This window comes from Ursus arctos, unplaced genomic scaffold (assembly GCF_023065955.2).
Source record: "Ursus arctos isolate Adak ecotype North America unplaced genomic scaffold, UrsArc2.0 scaffold_31, whole genome shotgun sequence".
In the NCBI taxonomy this organism is placed as follows: Eukaryota; Metazoa; Chordata; class Mammalia; order Carnivora; family Ursidae; genus Ursus; species Ursus arctos.
The window spans coordinates 29,985,400-30,006,124 of record NW_026622997.1 but is presented as its reverse complement, the minus strand read 5'-3'; the positions used below and the strand labels follow the sequence as shown (position 1 = coordinate 30,006,124).

Below are 20,725 nucleotides of genomic sequence, written 5' to 3'. Positions count from 1 at the left end.
TGATTTTTAAACTTTTCCCTAATATAAGCATTTAAAGCTATATATTTCCCAATACTCACTTTATTTGCTACATCCCACAAGTTTTGATATGTTGAATTTTCATTGCCCACTACCTAGAAATATTTTATTTCTTTTATAGTGTTTTCTTTGACCACGAGTTATTTAGAAATGTATTTTAAATATCCAAATTTGCACGGCCTTTCTAGTTATCTTATTGGTATTGATTTCTAATTTAATTCCATACTGTACTCAGGGAATATACTATGTAACTTCTCAATATTTTGAAATGTGTTGAGCCATATTTTATAGTTTAATTTATAGTCTATTTTGGTGAACATTCCCTGTGCACTTGAAAATAACATATATTCTTCAGTTACGTACAGTGTTCTATAAGTGCCAATTGGGCAAAGCAATGTATAATGTCATTCAGATCTTCTAAATTTTTTATAAATATTTCTTGTTTTGTTTTGAAGATTTTATTTATTTGAGAGAGAGAGAGCAAGACAGAGTGCACAAGCAGGGGAGAGGGGCAGAGGGAAAGGGAGAAGCAGACTCCCTGCTGAGCAGAGAGCCCCACACGGGCTCAATCCCAGGACCCTGGGATCACAACCTGAGCCAAAGGCAGATGCTTAAGTGACTGAGCCACCCAGGCGCCCAGATCTTCTATATCTTTATTGATATTTCTCAAGTTGTTCTATCAACTACTGAGGGAAGAGTATTGAAAACACCCAACTAATCCAACCTTTGGATTTGCCCTTTTCTGCCTTTGTTTGGTTTTGTTTCATGTGTATTTTTTTAACTGTACTTTTTTAAGATTTTATTTGAGAGACAGTGAGCACACATGCACACACGGGAGGGGATGGGAAGAGCAGAAGAAGAGGAAGAGAGAGAATCTCAAGCAGATTGAGCGTGGAGCCCAATGTGGGGCTTGATCTCACGACCCTAAGACCATGACCTGATACGAAATCAAGAGTCAGACGCTTAACCAACTGAGCTGCCCAGGCACCCCTTGTTTCATGTGTATTGAAGCTCTTTTATTAGGTTCATAAACATTAATGACTGTGTCTTTCTGACGAAATGATCCTTTTACTATGAAATGTATCTCTAGTAGTAAACTCTGTCTTGAAGTCTATTTTGTATGATGATAATATAGCTACTCCAGCATTCTTGTGCTTACTGCTCCCATGGTGTACTTTTTTCATCTTCTCACTTTCAATCTGGGTTTATCCATTTTTCATCCAGTCTGACAACCCATGCTGTTAAATTGGAGTGGTCAATCCATTTACATTTAATGCAATTATTGATACTGGTTAGATTTTGGTTTACCATTCTATTTGTTCCATATGGTTTTTTCCTCTATCCCTCCTTTGCTGCCTTATTTTTAGGTTAACCTAATTATTTTTAGTATTTCATTGTAATTATTTTAATGGGCTTTTTAGCTATATGTCTTTATGTGTGTGTCAGAGACAAAGCGACTGCTCTACGGATACATTACGTAAACTTAACTTATCACAATCTACTTACAGTTAATATTGTACTACTTCACATAAGAATATAAGAACTTTGCAAAATAGTTCATTTATTGCCCTTCACCTTTTGGACTAGAATTGTCATATATATTATAGCTATAGTAGTCCGCATTTATCCACGAGGGCTACATCCCAAAACCCCCAGTGGATGCCTGAAATTGCAGATAGTACTGAATCTTATATATACTGGGGGTTTTTTCTATTAATACATAACTATGACAAAGTTTAATGTATAAATAGGCACAGGAAGAGATTAATAATAAAATAGAACAACTGTAACTATATACTGTAATGAAAGTTATGTGAATGTGGTCTCTCAAATGTCTTATTGTACCGTACTCACTCTTGTTGTGATGATGTAAAATGAAATGCCTACATGATGAGTTGAAGTGAGCTGATGGACGTAGGTACTATGACACAGCGCCAGGCTACTAATGACCTTCTGATTATATGTCAGGAAGATAATCTGCTTCTGGACTGCAGTTGACCACACGTAACCGAAATCATGGAAAGCAAAACTGTGGATAAGGGGGACTACTATACATATGTCACAGACCCACAAAATAGTGTTAAACATAAGTCTTCTCTTTTAAAGAAATTGAGAATAAAAAATATATGGTCTTTTACACCTACATTTCCAGTGTTCTTCACTCTTTCCTATAGTTCCAAATTTCCATCTGGTATCATTCCTTTTCAATCTGAAGAACTTTCTTCATTATCTCTTGTGCTACTAGGATTCTCTCAGTTTTCATTTGTCTAAAAATGCCTTTATTTTACTTTCCATTTTTAAAAAACATTTAAGCTGGATATGGAATTCTAGGTTGAGAGCTTCTTTCAGCATTTTAAAGATATCTCCCATTGTCTTCTGTTGTTCTTGATGAGAAGTGAGCCACTAATTTAAATCACTGTTCTCCTTTATGTGGTAAGTCATTTTCCTCTGGCTGCTCTCAAGTTTTTCTCTTTCTCTTTAGTTTTCAGCAAAATGACTGTGATGCACCTGGAGTAGTAGTCTTTGTATCTATCCTGCTTAAGGTTGACTGGGCTTCTCGGATTCTATAAATCTGTTTTTCACCACACTTGGATCTTTTAGACATTATTTCTTTTTAAAACAGCTCTACTGAGGGGCGCCTGGGTAGCGCAGTCGTTAAGCGTCTGCTTTCGGCTCAGGGCGTGATCCCAGAGTCCTGGGATCAAGCCCCACATCAGGCTCCTCCGCTGGGAGCCTTCTTCCTCTCCCACTCCCCCTGCTTGTGTTCCCTCTCTCGCTGGCTGTCTCTCTCTCTGTCAAATAAATAAATAAAGTCTTTAAAAAAAAAATAACAGCTCTACTGAAATTAATTCACATACCATATACATTCATTTAAAATGTACAATTCAGTGGTTTTTAGTATACTCAGAGTTGTGCAACCATAAGCTTAATCAATTTTAGAACATTTTCATTACCCTGTTCCAAAAAAACCTGAACCCTTCAGCTATCATCCTCATTTTCCTTATTTCTCCTAACCTGGTAACCGTTATTCTATTTTCTGTCTCCATAGATTTGCCTATACTGGACATTTACTATAAATAGAATTACAATAGTATGTGGTCTCTTGTGACTGGCTTCTTTCACTTAGCAAGTTTTCAAGGTTCATCCATGTTGTAACAGGAATCAGCATTTTTTTCCTTTTTATGATCAAAAATATTCCATTATAAGGATATTCCACATTTTATCCATTGATCAGCTCATGGACATTTGGGTTATTTGCTTTGGGGGTTTAATGAATAATGCTACTATCAACACACAAGTACAAGTTTTTGTGTGGACATATGCTTTTATTTCTGTTGGGTATACATGTAAGAATGGAACTGCTGGTAAAATGGTAACTCTGTTTTACTTTTTCAGGAACTGCCCTGCTGTTTTCCTAAGTGGCTATACCATGTTACAGCCCTACCAGCTGTGTTTTAGAGTTTTAATTGCTCCACATCTTCACCAACATTTGTTATTATTTCTCCATATCTTCACCAACACTGTTATTATCTGTCTTTTTTATTACAGTCATCCTTATAGCCATTGTAATTTTGATCTGCATTTCCTTGATGGCTGATAACGTTGAGTATCTTTTCATATGTTTGTGGCCATTTTTGCATCTTCTTTAAAGAAATGTCTAGGGGCGCCTGGGTGGCTCAGTCCGTTAAGAGTCTGCCTTCTGCTCGGGTCATGATCCCAGGGACCCTGCATCGGGTTCCCTGCTCAGCAGGGGACCTGCTTCTCCCTCTCTCTCTCTGCCACTCCCTCTGCTTGTGCTCTCTCACTCTCTCTCTCTCTGTCAAATAAATAAACAAAATCTTTTAAAAGAAAAAGGAAGGAAGGAAGGGAGGAAGGGAGAGAGAGAGGGAGGGAGGGAAGAAGGTCTATTCAGATCCTTTGCTCATTTTTAAATCGGGTTGTCTCTTTATTGTTTAGTTGTCAGCCATTATTTCTTCAAATATTTTTGTCTTGTTTTAGTTAACTACTACACCGTAACAAATCACTCCAAACCTAGTGCCATAAAACAGTAAGCATTTTAGTAAGTTCACAGATTTTGTGCATTAGAAATTCATTCAAGGGACGACTGGGATAGCTTTACTCTGATTCATGAATTCTGGGGCCTCATCTGGGACATCATGAATGGCTGAGAGCTGGGATCACCTAGTGGCTTCTTCACCCACATGGTTGATCCCTTGGCTGAAATGTCTCAAAGGCCAGGCTCAGCCAGGACTGTTAACTGGAGCACTTACATGCGGTTGCTCTGTGTAGCTTGGATGTCGCTTTTAACTTGACTCTATTGGCCAAGAGAACATGTAGAATGGTAGATACTGTTGCAGCCATCTTTGAAAAATACAATCTGCCAGATGTCTTTTGTCTCCTTTAGTTCTAGGACTCCAATTAAACATATATTAATACTGCCCCATATTCACTGAGATTCTGTTTTTGTTTTTTTAATCTTTTTTCTCTTTTCTTCAGAGTGGATAATTCCTGCCACTCTATTTTCAAGTTCACCAACCCTTTCTTTAGCCATCTCCAATCTGCTGTTAAGCACATCTAATAAATTTTTCATTTCAGGTGTTATACTTTTAAGTTCTAGATCTTACATTTGGTTCTTTTTATAGTTCCCACTTCTCTGCTGAGATTCTCCATCTGTTCATTTATTATTACCAAGTTTAATATCCTTGTCTGATAATTCCAACATCTGAGTCATCTTAGGGTCAATTTCTATTGACTGCTATTCTCAACAGTGAGTCACATTTTCCTTCATTGCACATCTAGTCATTTATTATTGTATATTGAACATTACTGAGATTCTAAATTCTGTCAATCTTCCTCTGAAGAGTGAATATTATTCTACTGGGATATTAACTTGACTAGATTCATACTCCAAACTCTGTCTCTCCCACAAGGGGCAGCAGCTAAATCTCAACTCAATTCATTCAGTTTTCCAACTACTGCCTTTCCTAGGCTCCATGAAGTCTTTCCCCATGCATGTCAAGAATTTGGACAGAATTTAAAAGCAAGGTTCCCTCTTCTGTTGCTCCCTCCTTTCTGAGATTTCTCCCCTCATTCTCCAGTCCCTCTTATTGTCCTGAACTCCATCCTCTGACTCCCAAGCTAGTAAAACTGTAGACTTTTGCTTGAGTTCTAGCCACCACCCACCATGCAAACTGGAGAGTATCCTCAGGCAAAAGAATTGTATAATTGAGAATCATGCCCGGTACAGTTCCCATCTTTCATGTTTCCTATCAATTTCTGCCTGATTTGGTCACTTCCCAATGTCTTCAAGTAGTTATTTTTTAATATACTGTCCAGAGTTCATAACTGTTATCTCAGAAAGGACTAGGTCAATATAAGATAATCTTATATTATTAGAAGTAGAACCCTTTTCTACTAGATCTCATTGGTATTGTATCCTCCCCAAGGGGCAACCATGATGTGAGTTACCAAAAATACATATGACCAGATGTATACAAATGTACCCTCTCAAAACAGTATGATAGATGGTAAGAGATAAATCATCCTCTTAGTCTGCTGGCGGAGTGCTTATCATAAAAAAATTGAAACAGGGGTGCCTGGGTGGCTCAATCAGTTAAGCATCTGCCTTAGGTCATGATCCCGGGGTCCTGGGATCAAGCCCGGCATTGGGCTCCTTGCTTAGTGGGGAGTCTGCTTCTCCCCCCCCTGCTCTTGTTCTCTCACTTGCTCATTCTCTATCTCAAATAAATAATCTTTTAAAAATGGAAACAATATAAGAAGGTATAAAGGAAAAAAAAGGTATAAAGGAAAAAATGAGTTTTCAATTCATAGAATTATATATCTAGATAGATGTATAAAATAGAATTATTCTATATACACTTTTCTAAAACTTGCTTTTATTTTCAGTGAACAATGTATCTTGGGCATTTTACACTGCCAAATTTTTAAGTACTTTTTAGTAATTGGGGAGTTATCTACAAGCAACATCTGTGTATGGAGAATTATAATTTATTTAATAATAAAGTCCCTACTGATTGCTCTTTTACATTAATTTATTAAATAGCCTTATAGGTTTTTCTCCCTTGTGTGATGTGATTCCTTCTGTAGGATGACTTCATAAAAGTGGAATTGTACATTTAACGTTTTGACAGATATTGCCAAATTTCCCTCTATAAACATGATACTGATTTACACTCTCTACAACTGTAACCAATTATACACATTTCCCCACATCCATGGTAGCTGTGTGGTTGATGACTTGAAGTACTCTCATTTACCTTACCTTCCCATCCCAATACTAGGGCAGTCAGTATTCTGGAGATTGTGGACAGCTCTCTTTCCTTAATGCTCAACAGTAGCCCTGATGAACATTCTAAATTCCCTTCCATAAGCCTGGAGGCTTGCTAAAACCTAGCCTGTGTAGCTGAAGCCCTAATACCTTGTCTGGTTTAAGCCAGTCTTCTTCTTTATTTTTTTTTAAGATTTTTTTTTTAAGATTTTTTAAGATTTTTTTTTAAGATTAAAAGTCATCTCTATACCCAACATGGGACTTGAACTCACAATCCCAAGATCGAGTCACATGCTACACCAACTGAGCCAGCCAGGTGCCCCAAGCCAGTCATCTTCCAGAACTGAATACTTGGAATCTGGTCCACTAGCAACGGTCCAGGCATGTAAGGCATGTTACATATGAACTCCTCATCTAATCGACTGTTAACATATTTGAGTACCACCTTGAATTACGGCTGCAATTTCTTATCCGATATCTTTTCCACATACCCTTCTCCTGGTCATTCTAGAATTAGGACTAAGATAGTAGGGGCTCCTTATCAACTGTAACTCAGAGACAGCTGCCCTCTTCCCTCTCAATTATTTAACGTCCAGTTCCCATATTGATTGGGTCCCAGATTCTCTCCCATATACCAACCTTGAAGATATTACACTCCATGTCCCAAGTCTTGGCAAGTCGCACTTTATTAGGAACATTCCTTGTCATCCTAACATATTCCCTTTAATTTCCTTTGTACTTCCACATCTTGACAATTTCCAAACTTACATCAAGAGTAGAATTAATGAAATCTGAGTATATTTCTAATTTTAAGACTCACACCCAGGCTCTTGGATTAACCAACGTGAAACTGCAGTTGCTAATGCTCAGAAGAGGCCTATTCTACTAACAGACACTGTTAGTTATTCACTACTGAATGTGAACAGATATTTCTTCATGGCATAGCCTCAAACAATTACTTAGATTGGCATAAAATATGGCATATAAATTATCTGAGCTTTGAAATTGCTCAAGAAGGAAACTGAGGGGAAAATTCCATACACAAGGCGGTCCTTAATTTTTGAACAGAACTGGCTTAATTTAAGAGGCACAGACTGCTCTGGGGTGGCTCAGTTGGTTAAGCGTCTGACTTTTGATTTTGGCTCAGGTCTTGATCTCAGGGTCATGAGTTCAAGCCCCGCTGGGCATGGAGCCTACTTCAAAAAAAAAAAGCAGAGACTGCTCAGAATGAGCCATCTTTCACATCTGGTGGTGAGAGAAAAGCCCTGGCAAAACTTTAAGTAGTTTCCCCTGCAGAGATCATTCAATGAACAAATACCTAAGATAGTAGCACATTCCCTGACTGAAGTAAATAGATTCAACCATATAAGTAGCTGTGGAGGAAATAAGAGCTTAAAATAAAAATGAAGGTCTCAAACTCCAAGGAGGACTATGTGCTCCTCAAGAGCTAGAACTGTTTCATTTAGACCTGTGTCTGCCACGAAGTCTAGGATAAGCATGCTCAATTAATGTTTATTGATAATAACAAAAAGCGAATAAATGATAATTGCCAAATAGATGGAATGAACTAAAGGGTATATCCAACAATCCATCCACATTCTTTTACACATTGTAAACCAATAATAATACTCTGATGAACCAGACACGTTAAACCAGGTTTAAGAGTGTCGAATGTAGGGGGCACCTGGGTGGCTCAGTCGTTAAGCATCTGCCTTCAGCTCAGGGCGTGATCCCAGCGTTCTGGGATCAAGCCCCGCATCGGGCTCCCTGCTCCGCTGGCAGCCTGCTTCTTCCCCTCCCAATCCCCCTGCTTGTGTTTCCTCTCTCGCTGGCTGTCTCTCTCTCTGTGAAATAAATAAATAAAATTAAAAAAAAAAAAACAGTGTCATATGCAAACACGGAAATAAATTTATCTGTGAAGCTGAGGTAGAGGCACACCTTTCCCATTAGAGACAATAAAAAGTGCAAGGTTTTTAAAAAGGAGAGGGAGAGAGATTAGTATATTCTAAAAGCTCTTTCTAGAAGCTTTTACAATAAAAAAATAGTATCCGGAAAAAATGAAAAAGAAGGATGACATTTTTCTGAGAACAAAAATTATTTTTAAAACAATAGCTAACATTTAATGATTGCTTACTTTATTCCAGACACTGTCCTAATAAGCATTTTGTTATACATTTTTAATTAATTTCTCTCAGTGATCCCACGATATAAAGGACAACTATTATCTCCATTGTATAGAAGAGAGAACTGAAGCATAGAAAGGCTAAGTAACTTGCCCAAGATCATAGCAAGCTAAGATTGAAAGTCAAGCAGTATGGCTCAAGAACTTGCAGCCTTAACTACACTATACCATCTCTCTGACTTTTTTCTCCCATCTCTCTCACTTTAAACAAAATCAACAGAGGTATAGAGGTTTGGAGGTTCCTTGCCTCAGACCCAGATCAATGGCAACAGAAAACAACCGGAGCCCTACCTAAGATGCCTGGGCATACAGGTGTCTATGATCCAACCTCTCTCTTTCCAATATCATTTCTAGCTATGCTCCACCCTCAAACCCTACATTCCAGTGACACAGAACCATACGCACTCTCTTAAAGGCCCCCTTCTGTTTCTCAACTCAGTACCATTACTCACGCAGCTCCCTCTGCCCGGCATCACCTTTCTGCCCCTGACTCTCTGTGCCCCCCACCCCAGGCTCCACAGATACTTTTTAATGCCTTACTGGGCTTACTGTTTACAGGTCTGTTTATTGCTTTAAGCAGTTGAATCCCTGAAAGGGAATCTTGTCTCATTTGTTTTCAAATTGCTAGTGCTTGGCATACAATTCAGGTGGTCAGTAAAAGTTTCCTGACAGAATCAATGAATAAATGGTCTCAGAAACAGAGTCCTCAAAGGCAGCCCAGGGTAGGGGGCTGAGGGGAAGGCTAGACTCCCTATCTGAGAATGGCTGACACACCACCTACAGCTGACCATCCAACTATCTTGTAGCAAATCTTCCTCAAAGAGACCGAGGACCCTCTCCTGTGGGCTCAGAGGACTAAGGAGCCACAGCCAACTTCACCTGAAAGGAAGGGAGATGGTGAGGACTCTGCTGAGGTTCAGGAAAAGGATACCTTACAATATATTGCCAGGCCTCTAACTTCACATCAACCTCTGTTAAGACATATTCTCAAATGAAATGTATTCCTGAACTGCAGTCCCTTCTTTCACATAAGTTTAAAAAAAAAAACACAGATTTCAAAAAGGGAGAAAGGACACAAAAAGAAAAAGAAAAGAAAAACAGATTTCTCTTAGAAATGGGAAATGTATGTTTTCAGCTCTGCCTGAGAAAACACTACACAAGAGGGCTAGAGGTACTCAGCTTGAATGAATTTAGCCAATCCTTATCTGGATTTCCTATATATTTAAATTCTCCAACTTTCAAAGACTCATACATGCCACAAATGGCTGCCCAGCCTCCTGCCCCACCCCAACTGCCATAGAAACCATTTTTGGAAAATCAAAAACAAACTGGGAACTTCCAGAGTATCTGTGGAAATCAAAAGCTATGAAATTAAGAGTGACTTAAGGGAGCTGACCCTGTGGGACATATTTTGAATCTGAATTAGAATCGGTCTAATTAGAGTAGCAGTCCTTCTCCAAAAATATGTTCTCTACGTTTCTCCCCCCACCCCCCCACCCCCGCCGACTTAGCCGAAATCATATATCCTAAAGAACTGGGAATTTTGGTGCAAAAGTGAAAGGAGCAGGGCATGCAGGCCTGGGAGGGTGGTAGGGTAATGAAGGGCTTCAGGCAGAATTGGGGTGACAGGGTGCATGAGGAGGACCTTAGGAAGTGGGAAAGAGACATCAGAGGAAGACAGAGTGTATCAAGAGCGAACTTCAGCTATTTTAGAATTTAGTCTAAGTCAGTGATTCTCAACCCTAACACACTCAGTTCCATGAGTGGTGCTGCCAAGAGTGACAACGTTTTCTAAAATAATGACAAACACTTGGTAAAGCTCAAAACAATCTTCCCCCATGGTAGCTGCAGTCTAGAACATTCACTAGAGTTTAAAGCTTACAATATTTTGTGTTTATTACAACAGAATTAGATTCTAGGTTTATACAATTTAAATGGGTAATTAACCTATGCATTTAACAAATATTCAAAATTCAAAAAGGACAAAGGACAATGCTTCTTTTGTGTGAAATTATTCTGCACACTGGATGATATCAGCATCTCTAGCCCGCTGACTAAATGCTGGTCACACCCCTTAATCAACCACAAAAAGTCCTTGCTGAGATACAATGATCTCAATGATCTAAAAGATCTTACTCCAAGAAAAGGGAGAGAAAAACTTTTTTCTTCTTCTCCATCTCCACTCCTTCAAATGGTTCCCTAACAACCAAGACCCAAAACTCCATCTACTGAGCTTATATTTTATATAGTTAACCCACTATGGGTCTCGTGGGCTAACTTGGAAACCTCTTCAACATTCAATACACTATTTCTACTGTAATACACACTCTAAATCCCAAACTTAGAAATAAAATTTGAGAACATACCACTTCCATAAGTCAGAGACTCAAATACACTGATCTCTCATCATCAATGTTCTAATTTTTTAAATGATATGCTGACATCAAGCTACACATGACTACACTATAAAGATTAAGTATACATGTAAAATGATCATTGCTGTGGCCAAACAAAAAAATGTCAATCCAACCAATATTTTATAATACATCTAGTCCTTATTTTTATGGCAAGAAGGTACCAACAATACACCCTTTACCTAAATTCTAATGTGTATTACTTTACACTTAAGTTTTCCCCTTTACTATAGATACTGATTGATTCTACTGCTTATAAATAGTGGATAATGTTCTTTAGTATCTATAATCAGTATCAGTAGCAAATACCTGCCTCATCACACAAAAATAAAAAGTCCCTTAACAATACTGGGTGAATTGGGTTTCTTTGTCCTTCTGCTCCCCCCACCACTATTCCCACTCCCCATGTCTAAGGTTCCCTGAATTCCAGCCATGCGCTCCCACTCCACACACCTTCTGCACCCACTCAAACCACCCTTAAATTCTCTGGTTTTCAAAGTAGCCAAGGGACCACAGTCCCTGCCATCATGGAGGACGTAGATAATTGAGCTGTCATAAAAAGAATCTTTTTGGGGGCGCCTGAGTCCCTTAGTGGGTTGAGTCTGCCTTCGGCTCAGGTCATGATCCCAGGGTCCTGGGATGGAGCCCCCAAGTTGGGCTCCCTTCTCAGCGGGGAGTCTGCTTCTCCCTCTCCCTCTGCCCCTCCCCCCAACTCGTGTTCTCTCTCGCTTGCTCTGATCTCTCAAATAAATAATCTAAAAATATATATATATTTTTTTCTTTCAATGATTAAAGCCATACTTACAAATTATTCTTCAACCAGTTTCTATATTAGGTGAGGGTAATTAAATGACCACTGAGGGGCGCCTGGGTGGCTCAGTTGTTGGGAGTCTGCCTTTGGCTCAAGTCATGAACCCAGCGTTCTGGTATCGAGCCCCGCGTTGGGCTCCCTGCTCAGTGGGAAGCCTGCTTCTCCCTCTCCCACTCCCCCTGCTTGTGTTCCCTCTATCGCTGCCTCTCTCTCTGTCAAATAAATAAAATCTTTAAAAAATAAAAATAAAAAAATAAATAAATGACCACTGATTTTTTTCACTCTAAGAATACAGCATATGATTATGCTATGTTCTTAGGATACATATAAGTAAATCCACTAAGGATCCAACCCTGTATATATATTTCAGTTATTTCACCTATGCTGAGGTCTAAGTTTCCTCTGTAGTATGCCTTGGTATATTAAAAAAAAAAAAAAAAAGGATAAACAGAAAATAGCCCTTGTTCCCTTCTCTCCTTAATACAAAGAACATTCATACATTCATCTCCACCTCTCTGTATTACAATGTTAAATATAATTTCTAAATAATCAAAGGTCTAATTCTTTAGATATGTTAGGCACAACCTTAAAGATGTTGAAAAGTATTATCTTCAGAAACTAACAGCAATCTCTCTTGAGTAACTTTAACAAATACTAGATAAATAGTAATAGGCACTGTTTACTGAATACTTTTTCAGGACCAGACACTTTTCTAAATGATTTCTAATCCTCAAAACCACATTGTGTGTTGTTGTCCCCCATTTTACAGATAAGTAAACTGAAGCTTCAAGAAGCTAAAAGACTTGCAGAACACAGAGCTTGTAAGTGGCAGGGTCAAAATGCACAGCCACCTTTTAGAACCCAAAGTTCTGGTTCTTTCTGCTACACTGACGTGCCTCTCAATCAATTTTTCAAACCAGGTAATTTCATTCTTTGTGAACCATACATCAAGCTGTTGTGTGTCAGATACATACAACAGTACTGCTTTAAATTTTTATTGCTTTTAAATACTACTTTTTAAAACACGAGATAACATCTTACAATAAACCTTGGAAAGCTATAAAGAATGTAATATAAAAGCTATGAAATTCGAATTTTAGTTCCTTCAGTAAAGATGAAATGGTATGCAAATGGGGTGCCCAGCTTAAAGACAGAATGAAACTCATACCCAGGGTAGTCTGAAGACCAAATATTTAACAAAAACCCAAATGCCTGAAGAACAGCACCCCCTTTCTTTTAATGTACATGAGTGTTATTCTGACAAAGAGCTAAGCCTCAGATCCATTCCAAGTAAGAAAAGTTATGGGTTAGGGGCACCTGTGTGGCACAATCCATTAAGCGCCCGACTCTTGGTTTCGGCTCAGCTCGTGATGTCATGGGTAGTGATCTCACGGGTTGTGACATCAAGCCCTACATCTAGCTCTGCGCTAGTTTTGAGTCTGCTTGAGTTTCTCTCTCCCTCTGCTTTCCCTGCCCCCTCCATACACATTCTCTCCTTCTCTCTCTGAAATAAATCTTAAAAAAAAAATGATAAGCTATGGGTTAGTAATTATAAATTACCCTAATTATTTTTATTGAACTTGCCTAATTTGAATAGTGCTCCAAAAAGACTTTGTTTTCAATGTTCTGATATTTGCTTGTGACTAAAATTTACAAATAAATCAGAATTTAAAAACTAAACAGAAGCGAAAATAAAGTGGCCATCTGGTTTACCGCAGATGAAGTAAAAAAATTTCAAGACACAACCACCAGAATGGCTAAAATGAAAGAGATAAAAAATACCAAGTGTTGGCAAGGATGTAGAGCAACCAACTCTCAAACACTTCCAGTGGAAGTGCAAAGTGGTACAGACACTTGGGAAAACTGTTTAATAATATCTATTACAATGTAACATGCTCATCTACTACAACCCAGAAATTCTGCTCCTATGTATATCCCCGACAAACATGTGTACATTTGTTCACCAGAGGACATATACTAGAATGTTCCTAGCAGCACTATTCATCACAGCGCTACACTGGGAAACTAACCAAATGTCCATTGATAGTAAAATATATAAATAGATTGAGGTATATTCGCATAATAGAAATGCCATACAGCAATGAAAATGCAGAATCTACAACCTGATACAATAATAGGGATTAATCTCACAAAAATAACGTTGAGCTAAAGAAACCAGACACAGAAACATACTTACAATATGATTCCATTTACATAAAGTACAAAAACAGACAAAACTAATCTGTGTTGTTAGAAATCAGGACAGTGGTTACCCCTTGGTAGAGACAATGATAGAAGACACAAGAAGGCTTCATAGGTGCGGACAATACTGTTTCTTCACATGGATGCTGGTGACAAGAGTACATTCATTTGAAAGATTCAGTAGATGAGAAGCATACCGCAGCAGAGCAGTAAAGAGAATCGGAGTGCCTACCTCTGAATCTCAGTTCCCTTACTCGTTACGATTTTTTTTATTTTTTTAAAGATTTTATTTATTCATTTGACAGAGAGAGAGAGCACAAGTAGGGGAAGCAGCGGGCAGAGGGAGGAGAAGCAAACTCCCCACTTGAGCAGGGAGCCCGATGTGGGGCTCGATCCCAGGATCCTGGGATCATGACCTGAGCCGAAGGCAGACACTTAACAAATGAGCCACCCAGGAGTCCCTTACTAGTTATGACTTTGCACAAGTTGCTTAACTTCTCTGTGCATCACTTCTTCAACTATAAAGTAGGGCTAATAACTACCTCATAAGGTTAGCCTGAGAATTACATCATTGTAAGACTTATTCACACAGTTGGTTATTATTATTAAGTATTTGTATATTAAGTATTATTTAAGTATTATTAAGTTAAAAAAATGCTTTATTCTGAAGCAACACAAAAAAATGTGAAAAGGAAACAAAGACATACATGATTTGACCATTACTAGAAAATGAATAAAATAATTACTTAGGAAATGATGGTGATAATAAGTAAAGTCTAGTACAAAGAGGCATGACCTGGAAGTTGAGACTACTCCTACAAGCCTTCACCTACACAGAGCCTGGGCCACCAGTCAGCCTCTCTGAGCGTGCAGCTCCCCAGTGTCCCCTGGGAGCTGGCCACGATGATCGCTTCAGAAGGATGAGTAATAATGAGGGGAGACACTGAACAGGAACTAAGAAGGCTGAGCTCACAGTAGGCTCTCTTATTCTCCAAGAGGACTCTGGACTCTTGTATGCTTCTGAATTTCACCTAATACTTATGTTTCTAAAGAATTTATCATAACTATCAGCCATGTCTCTGTCACTCAGAATCAACATTTCCTGCAGCTATTTAGAGTAAATAATCAAGACTTCTGGTAGGTTTCTAAAAGAGCCAGTCAGGGGGCACCTGGGTGGCTCAGTCGATTGGGCATCTGCCTTCGGCCCAGGTCATGATGCAGGGGTCTTGGGATCAAGCCCCAAATCGGGCTCCCTGCTCAGCGGGGAGCCTGCTTCTCCCTCTCCCTGCCACTCCCCCTGCTTGTGTTTTGTCAAGTAAATGGGTAAATCTATAAATAAATTAATAAAATAAAATAGCCAGTCAAGTGGGTTACTGTCATCCATACCAGGATAGTGTCCCTAACTTCTCTGATCATGTTAGAATAGCTACTCTTTATTAAACCCTACCTACATGCTAGGCACTATAATAATTACTTTATCCCCAATCCTCAAAAAATTCTGCTAGGTACATGGTATTCTTCCTTATTCTCACCTTTTACAGATAACAAAACTAAGGCTCAGAAAGGCTGAACTGTTCATTAAGTGACAGAGCTAGAAGGTAAAATCAGGCTTCTCTGGCTCCAGAGTCCATACTCCTTCCCTGAGCCATAGTCCCTTGACTTACTTGACAGTCAGTCATACTTCTTACAAAAGGTCATTAACTAAGGTGAGCTAAAACAAGAATAATCTAATGTAGTAAAAAATCAATTTTGGACATTTTTAAATGATTACTTTTGTTTACAAGTAAAGGTCTTCTCCTGGGTCTCTTTAAATGAACAATGTGCACTGCAGCTATTTGTACTACACAGCAGTCATCCAAACCATACATACAATCCCTTAAAAGATGTTTACATTTCTTCCCTCCTGAATCCCCAGTACCCGGATCAGGGTCTGGCCTACAGCAGGCACTTAACGAAAATATCTTGAAGACCACCTCCCTCAAATCTTGTTTACCAAAATATTAACAAAGAAGATGCATTCTTGGGGCACCTGGGTGGCTCAGTCGTTAAGCATCTGCCTTCGGCTTGGGTCATGATCCCGGGGTCCTGGGATCAAGCCCCGCATCAGGCTTCCTGCTCATTGGGAGCCTGCTTCTTCCTCTCCCACTCCCCCTGCTTGTGTTCCCTCTCTCACTGTGTCCCTTTCTGTCAAATAAATAAAATCTTAAAAAAAAAAAAAAAAAAGATGCATTGTAACAAAACACTATTAATATCCAAAACTTCATGACCAAAATGAAACACGAGAGTCACTAGGATATCCTTTCTGCTGTTAAGACACTCTCCTCCAGGTCAAGTGGCACTGTCATCATCAACAAATAATTATTAAACACCTACAAATGTTTATTTAACATAGTAACTCAGTATACCTTCTCTTCTCTTTCCCCATGAGATCTGGCAAGCCACAGAAGCTGTAATTCCCCTCCAGGCAGACCAGCTTCTGTAGGTATCAGAGACCATACAGAGATACAAATGTCATACATGATTAGGCCATTTTTCCAGGATAAACAAATAGAAAGGCCCAAGGAGTCTGACCTGTCCCTCAACCAGATCAATGTTCTACGACCTTCTTCCTGGAACCCTGATATTGCAGCCCCAAATAACCTTCTCTTTCTCTTCCTCCTCAGTCAACCACACAACACTAAGGAAACCAGAAATTTTTCCCAGTGTCTGTCATACCTATTCTTATTTCATCTAAAAGAGATACTCTGTTCACTAAGGATCCACTGAATATGTCAGCATATATTAAAATTTTTCTTTAAAAACTCTATACTCATAGAGTGCAAAGAATACGTGTGCACTAAAGAGAAAAACACCAGAATTAGAAAGCTGGGTTCTAGGGGCATCTGGCTGGCTCAGTCGGTGGAACAAGGGACTCTTGATCTTAGGGCTATGAGTTCAATCCCTGGGTTGGGTGTAGAGATTACTTAAAAATAATAAAATCTTAAAAAAAGCAAGCAAGCAAGCTGGGTTCCATTGTACTACCTTACCTTCCATTGCAACTTGGACAAATTGTTTACCGTCTCCAGGCTTTAGCTTCCTCAGACATAAAATAAGAGTGGAACTAGTCAGGGGTTATTCACCTAGTTCCAGGATGCCTTGCAGGATTCAGGCATGTGCTTTTGGGGTTCATAACTCTCCTCCAGAATTTACATAAGAAATTACCTGTTTGCGTATGCAGATTTTTCTGAAGAAGTCTATGGCTTATATCAAATTGTCACACAAGCTGTGGCCCAAAAGATAACTATGCTCATGTTTTATTGAGCACTTACTTATGTGCTAGGCACTGTGCTGTCTTTACATATATTTATTCACGTAACCCTCAAAATAACTCTTCGAGGGGCACGTGGGTGGCTCAGCCAGTTAAGTGCCTTTGGCTCAGGTCATGATCTTGGGGTCCTGGGATCAAGACTGGGATCGAGCCCCAGGTTGGGCGCCCTGCTCGGCGGGGAGTCTGCTTCTCCCTCTCCCTCTAGCTCTCCCCTCAACTCAAGCTCTGTCTCTCAAATAAATTAATAAAATATTTTTTTAAAATATAATCCTCTGGGGCGCCTGGGTGACTCGGTCATTACGCGTCTGCCTTCGGCTCAGGGCATGATCCCTGGGTCCTGGGATGGAGCCCTGCATCGGGCTCCCTGCTCTGCTGGGAGTCTGCTTCTTCCTCTCCCACTCCCCCTGCTTGTGTTCCCTCTCTCACTGGCTGTCTCTCTCTCTCTGTCAAATAAATAAATAAAATCTTTTAAAAAAAAATAACCCTCTGAGTTAGATTACTATTATTATCCTCATTTTACAGTTGAAGAAAGTAAGCCAGAGAGAGTCTGGGCTCTTAAACACAATGCTATGTTAAGTCAGATCATCTCTAAATCCTAAAATTCTCTGATTCTATGTTTATTCAAATCAATAGTTTTCCTTTAGTTAAATTTTCTATACCATTTCACAATTATTAATCCTACTTTTAAATCTTTATACAGAACAACCAAACTCATGGAACACCCAGATGAATGATACCCGAAAAAAGAATATATTAGGAAGTTAATCCAAGTAAAGGGTCCTAAGGGACCTTCCAGCTCCAGCCTCCAATCTGCTTTTACTTTTATAACATAATCTGGTGATTAACAGATGTATCTGAATCTAATTACTAATTAAGTCTAAAACCAAAGTAACAGTAAATAAGCTGGAGTGTCAGCCAGAAAAGGGGACGCAGTGGCAGCAAAATTGTCTCACCTACCACTCCAGGCAATGAGACGACCAGGAAAGATCCATTAGTCCAAGGCCCCTGTGTCCCCTGTTGACTGGCTCCACCCCCTACTCTTTCCTCCGGAAAACCACTAGTGTGTACAAGGCTAAAATCACTCTCCCCTTGAGATACAAAGGCTGGCTGAAAGTATGAAGGCATCCCCAACACCTGTGTGGAATAAGGAGTGAAAACTAAGTGGGCGGGGGTGAGGGGGCGCAAGCGAGGACGGGGTGACCTGCTCGGCGGTGTAGGAACTGAGTGGAAACCAAGCTGGGGGCAGCCGGCCAGGAGATCCTTGAGGGTCGGGAGGCTTAGGGAGTCTGCGAGGGTCGAGAGGAAAGCCCGGGGCACCCCCGCAAGGGCAGAAGCACCCTGCACCCGAGGGCCCAGGGCGAAGGAAGAACAGAGTGGTGACAACGGTCGGGGCCAGCGGAGCGGGCCGGAGACTGTCCAGCTCGAGTTGAGGCGAGGGCCGCCACGGAGTCCCGGCTCGGGCTAAGAAGAGGGAGACCAGCCCGAAGGAGGGCGTACGGGAGGAGGGTCGAAGGGGGTTAGGAAGGGCCCCGGGACGGCTGGGGGACGGCGCTGGCGCTCTCACCGGGACAGGTGCTTCAGGATCTGCTTCTTAATGATCCCGGCCATGCCGGAGCCGCGGCCCGCGTGGAAGGCAGCCGGGCAGCTGTGGCCTCAGTCGTGAAGAGGCGGCCCCTCACCTCGCCGCGGCGCGGGGACCGGATGCCGCCGCCACCGCCGCCGCCGCCGCCATGGCGCTCTTGCGCCCCTGCCCCGGCTCCGGGAGCTCTGCCACGTTCCCACCCACCCGCGCGGCGCCGCGGCCGCCAGCCCCGAGCGACGCGGAGATCGCGCGCCCCCAGTCCGGTCTCAGCCGCCGAGGCGCGCGCGGTGAGAGGGCCGCGCGTGACGAGGGGCGGGGAAGGCGCGTGCTGAGGGGCGGGGCGAGCGCGCGCACGCGCGGCGGCGGCGGCGGGCGGGCTAGCTCCGGGCTCTTTCCCACGGCTCTGCGGTCCGCCTCTCTACCCAGGGAAATCAGAAAGGCTTTCCCCTCCGAAGTGTGTGAGTTCCGGCAGTTGTTTTGAAGCATAGGGGAAAGGCGGCATCTTTGTGATTTTTTACAGGAGTTCACTAGATAATCGCTCAATGCCTCGTCCATTTCTCATTCATTTCCCTCACACATTCACTCCTTATTTGTTGAGCACCCGCTAACTCTATTCCAGGCATCAGGCTAAGGAGTGACAAGTGGTCTCAGGAACCTCACGGGCCCTTAGAACCACCTCGATCTGCTGCCTTGTACTGAAGAACTGAGAAGGGGGCACCTCGTCATCATCTCTGCCGCTCTCAGAGCCTACCCGGCTAACCAATAGGCAAATGTTTACTCAACACATAAGGAACTGAAGCCCAGTAAGATGGTTGAAAAACTCTGCCCAAGGTCACGACTACTTAGTGAAACTCAGGACGAGAACCCTAGTGTTCTTCCTCTCAGTCCAGTGCTATTTCCATTCTATGTCGTTCATACACTTAAAAGTGTAACCCATATACTGCGGACACCTGTAGAACTTGTGGCAAAGGTGAAAAGGTGGCAGTTTTCTGAACTTAAGCCTTACAACAAAAACCTGAATAAAATACTGAGACAGGCTTATAGGAAATCTGGGCACCTATTCTTTTTTGTAAATAGGTAATACATGCACATAATACAATTGTTACCTGATTCCAGAGATAGTTCAAGCATGGTCAACTCTATAAATGTTAATTTTTTAAAATAATCAACAAACTTCATGCATTCCTATGTGTATCTTATAGTAAATTTAGTTTTCCCTAGAAGTTCCCCCAAAATTACCTTTTTTTTACATCTTTGTTTTTAAGATTTTATGTATTTGAGAGAGCATGAGCAAGAGAGCACAAGCAAGGGGAGCAGCAGAGGGAGAGGGAGAAACAGACTCCCCACTGATGTGGGGCTCGATCCCAGAACCCTGGGATCATGAGCTGAGCCAAAGGCAGCTGCTTAATGGACTGCGCCACCCAGGCACCCCTTCACATCTTATTTTAGAGAGAGAGAGAGCACAAGTAGGAGGGGCAGAGCTAGAGGGAGAGAGAATCTCAAGCAGACTCCACGCTGAGCACAGAGCCCATCGCAGGGTTCAATCTCACCACCCTGAGATCATGACCTGAGCCAAAACCAGAAGCTGGAGCATAACCGACTTTGCCAACCAGGTTCCCCCCGCCAAATTACCTTTTTAAAAGGTAAGCGAATAATCCTCAACCTAGGTGCTCTATTACCCAAATCCGTCTAACAAGACTACACAGTCTATCATTATTTGCCCCTCTGCCCACCTCTCAATTGAAAACATACTAGGAACCAATAGATCTTATGAAAGAAGTTTCTTGCCAGGATTATTGACCATTATCACTCCCTCCAGATTCACCCATCAGCTGTAGGAGCTTGGGGCAATTTCTTGCATTTTGTGCTTCTTTTCCTAGCAACTGACTGGATATCCGACTTCAGCTATGTAAAACAAAA

The 20,725-nt window shown here is 41.0% G+C and overlaps 1 protein-coding gene across 2 annotated transcripts in view; it reads right to left on the bottom strand.

The window, feature by feature from the left end:
• Positions 1 to 19,092, bottom strand: part of BLTP3A (bridge-like lipid transfer protein family member 3A) — a 63,390-nt gene extending 44,298 nt beyond the window's left edge. The window contains exon 1 of one of the 2 annotated variants that reach the window (XM_057304800.1): positions 18,788 to 19,092. In XM_057304800.1, the coding sequence (XP_057160783.1) occupies positions 18,788 to 18,831 (44 nt within the window). In that variant the 5' untranslated portion in view covers positions 18,832 to 19,092. The remainder of the gene's footprint in view (positions 1 to 18,787) is intronic. The other variant, XM_026482697.4, reaches the window with a different exon arrangement.
• Between the last annotated feature and the right edge of the window lie 1,633 nt (positions 19,093 to 20,725).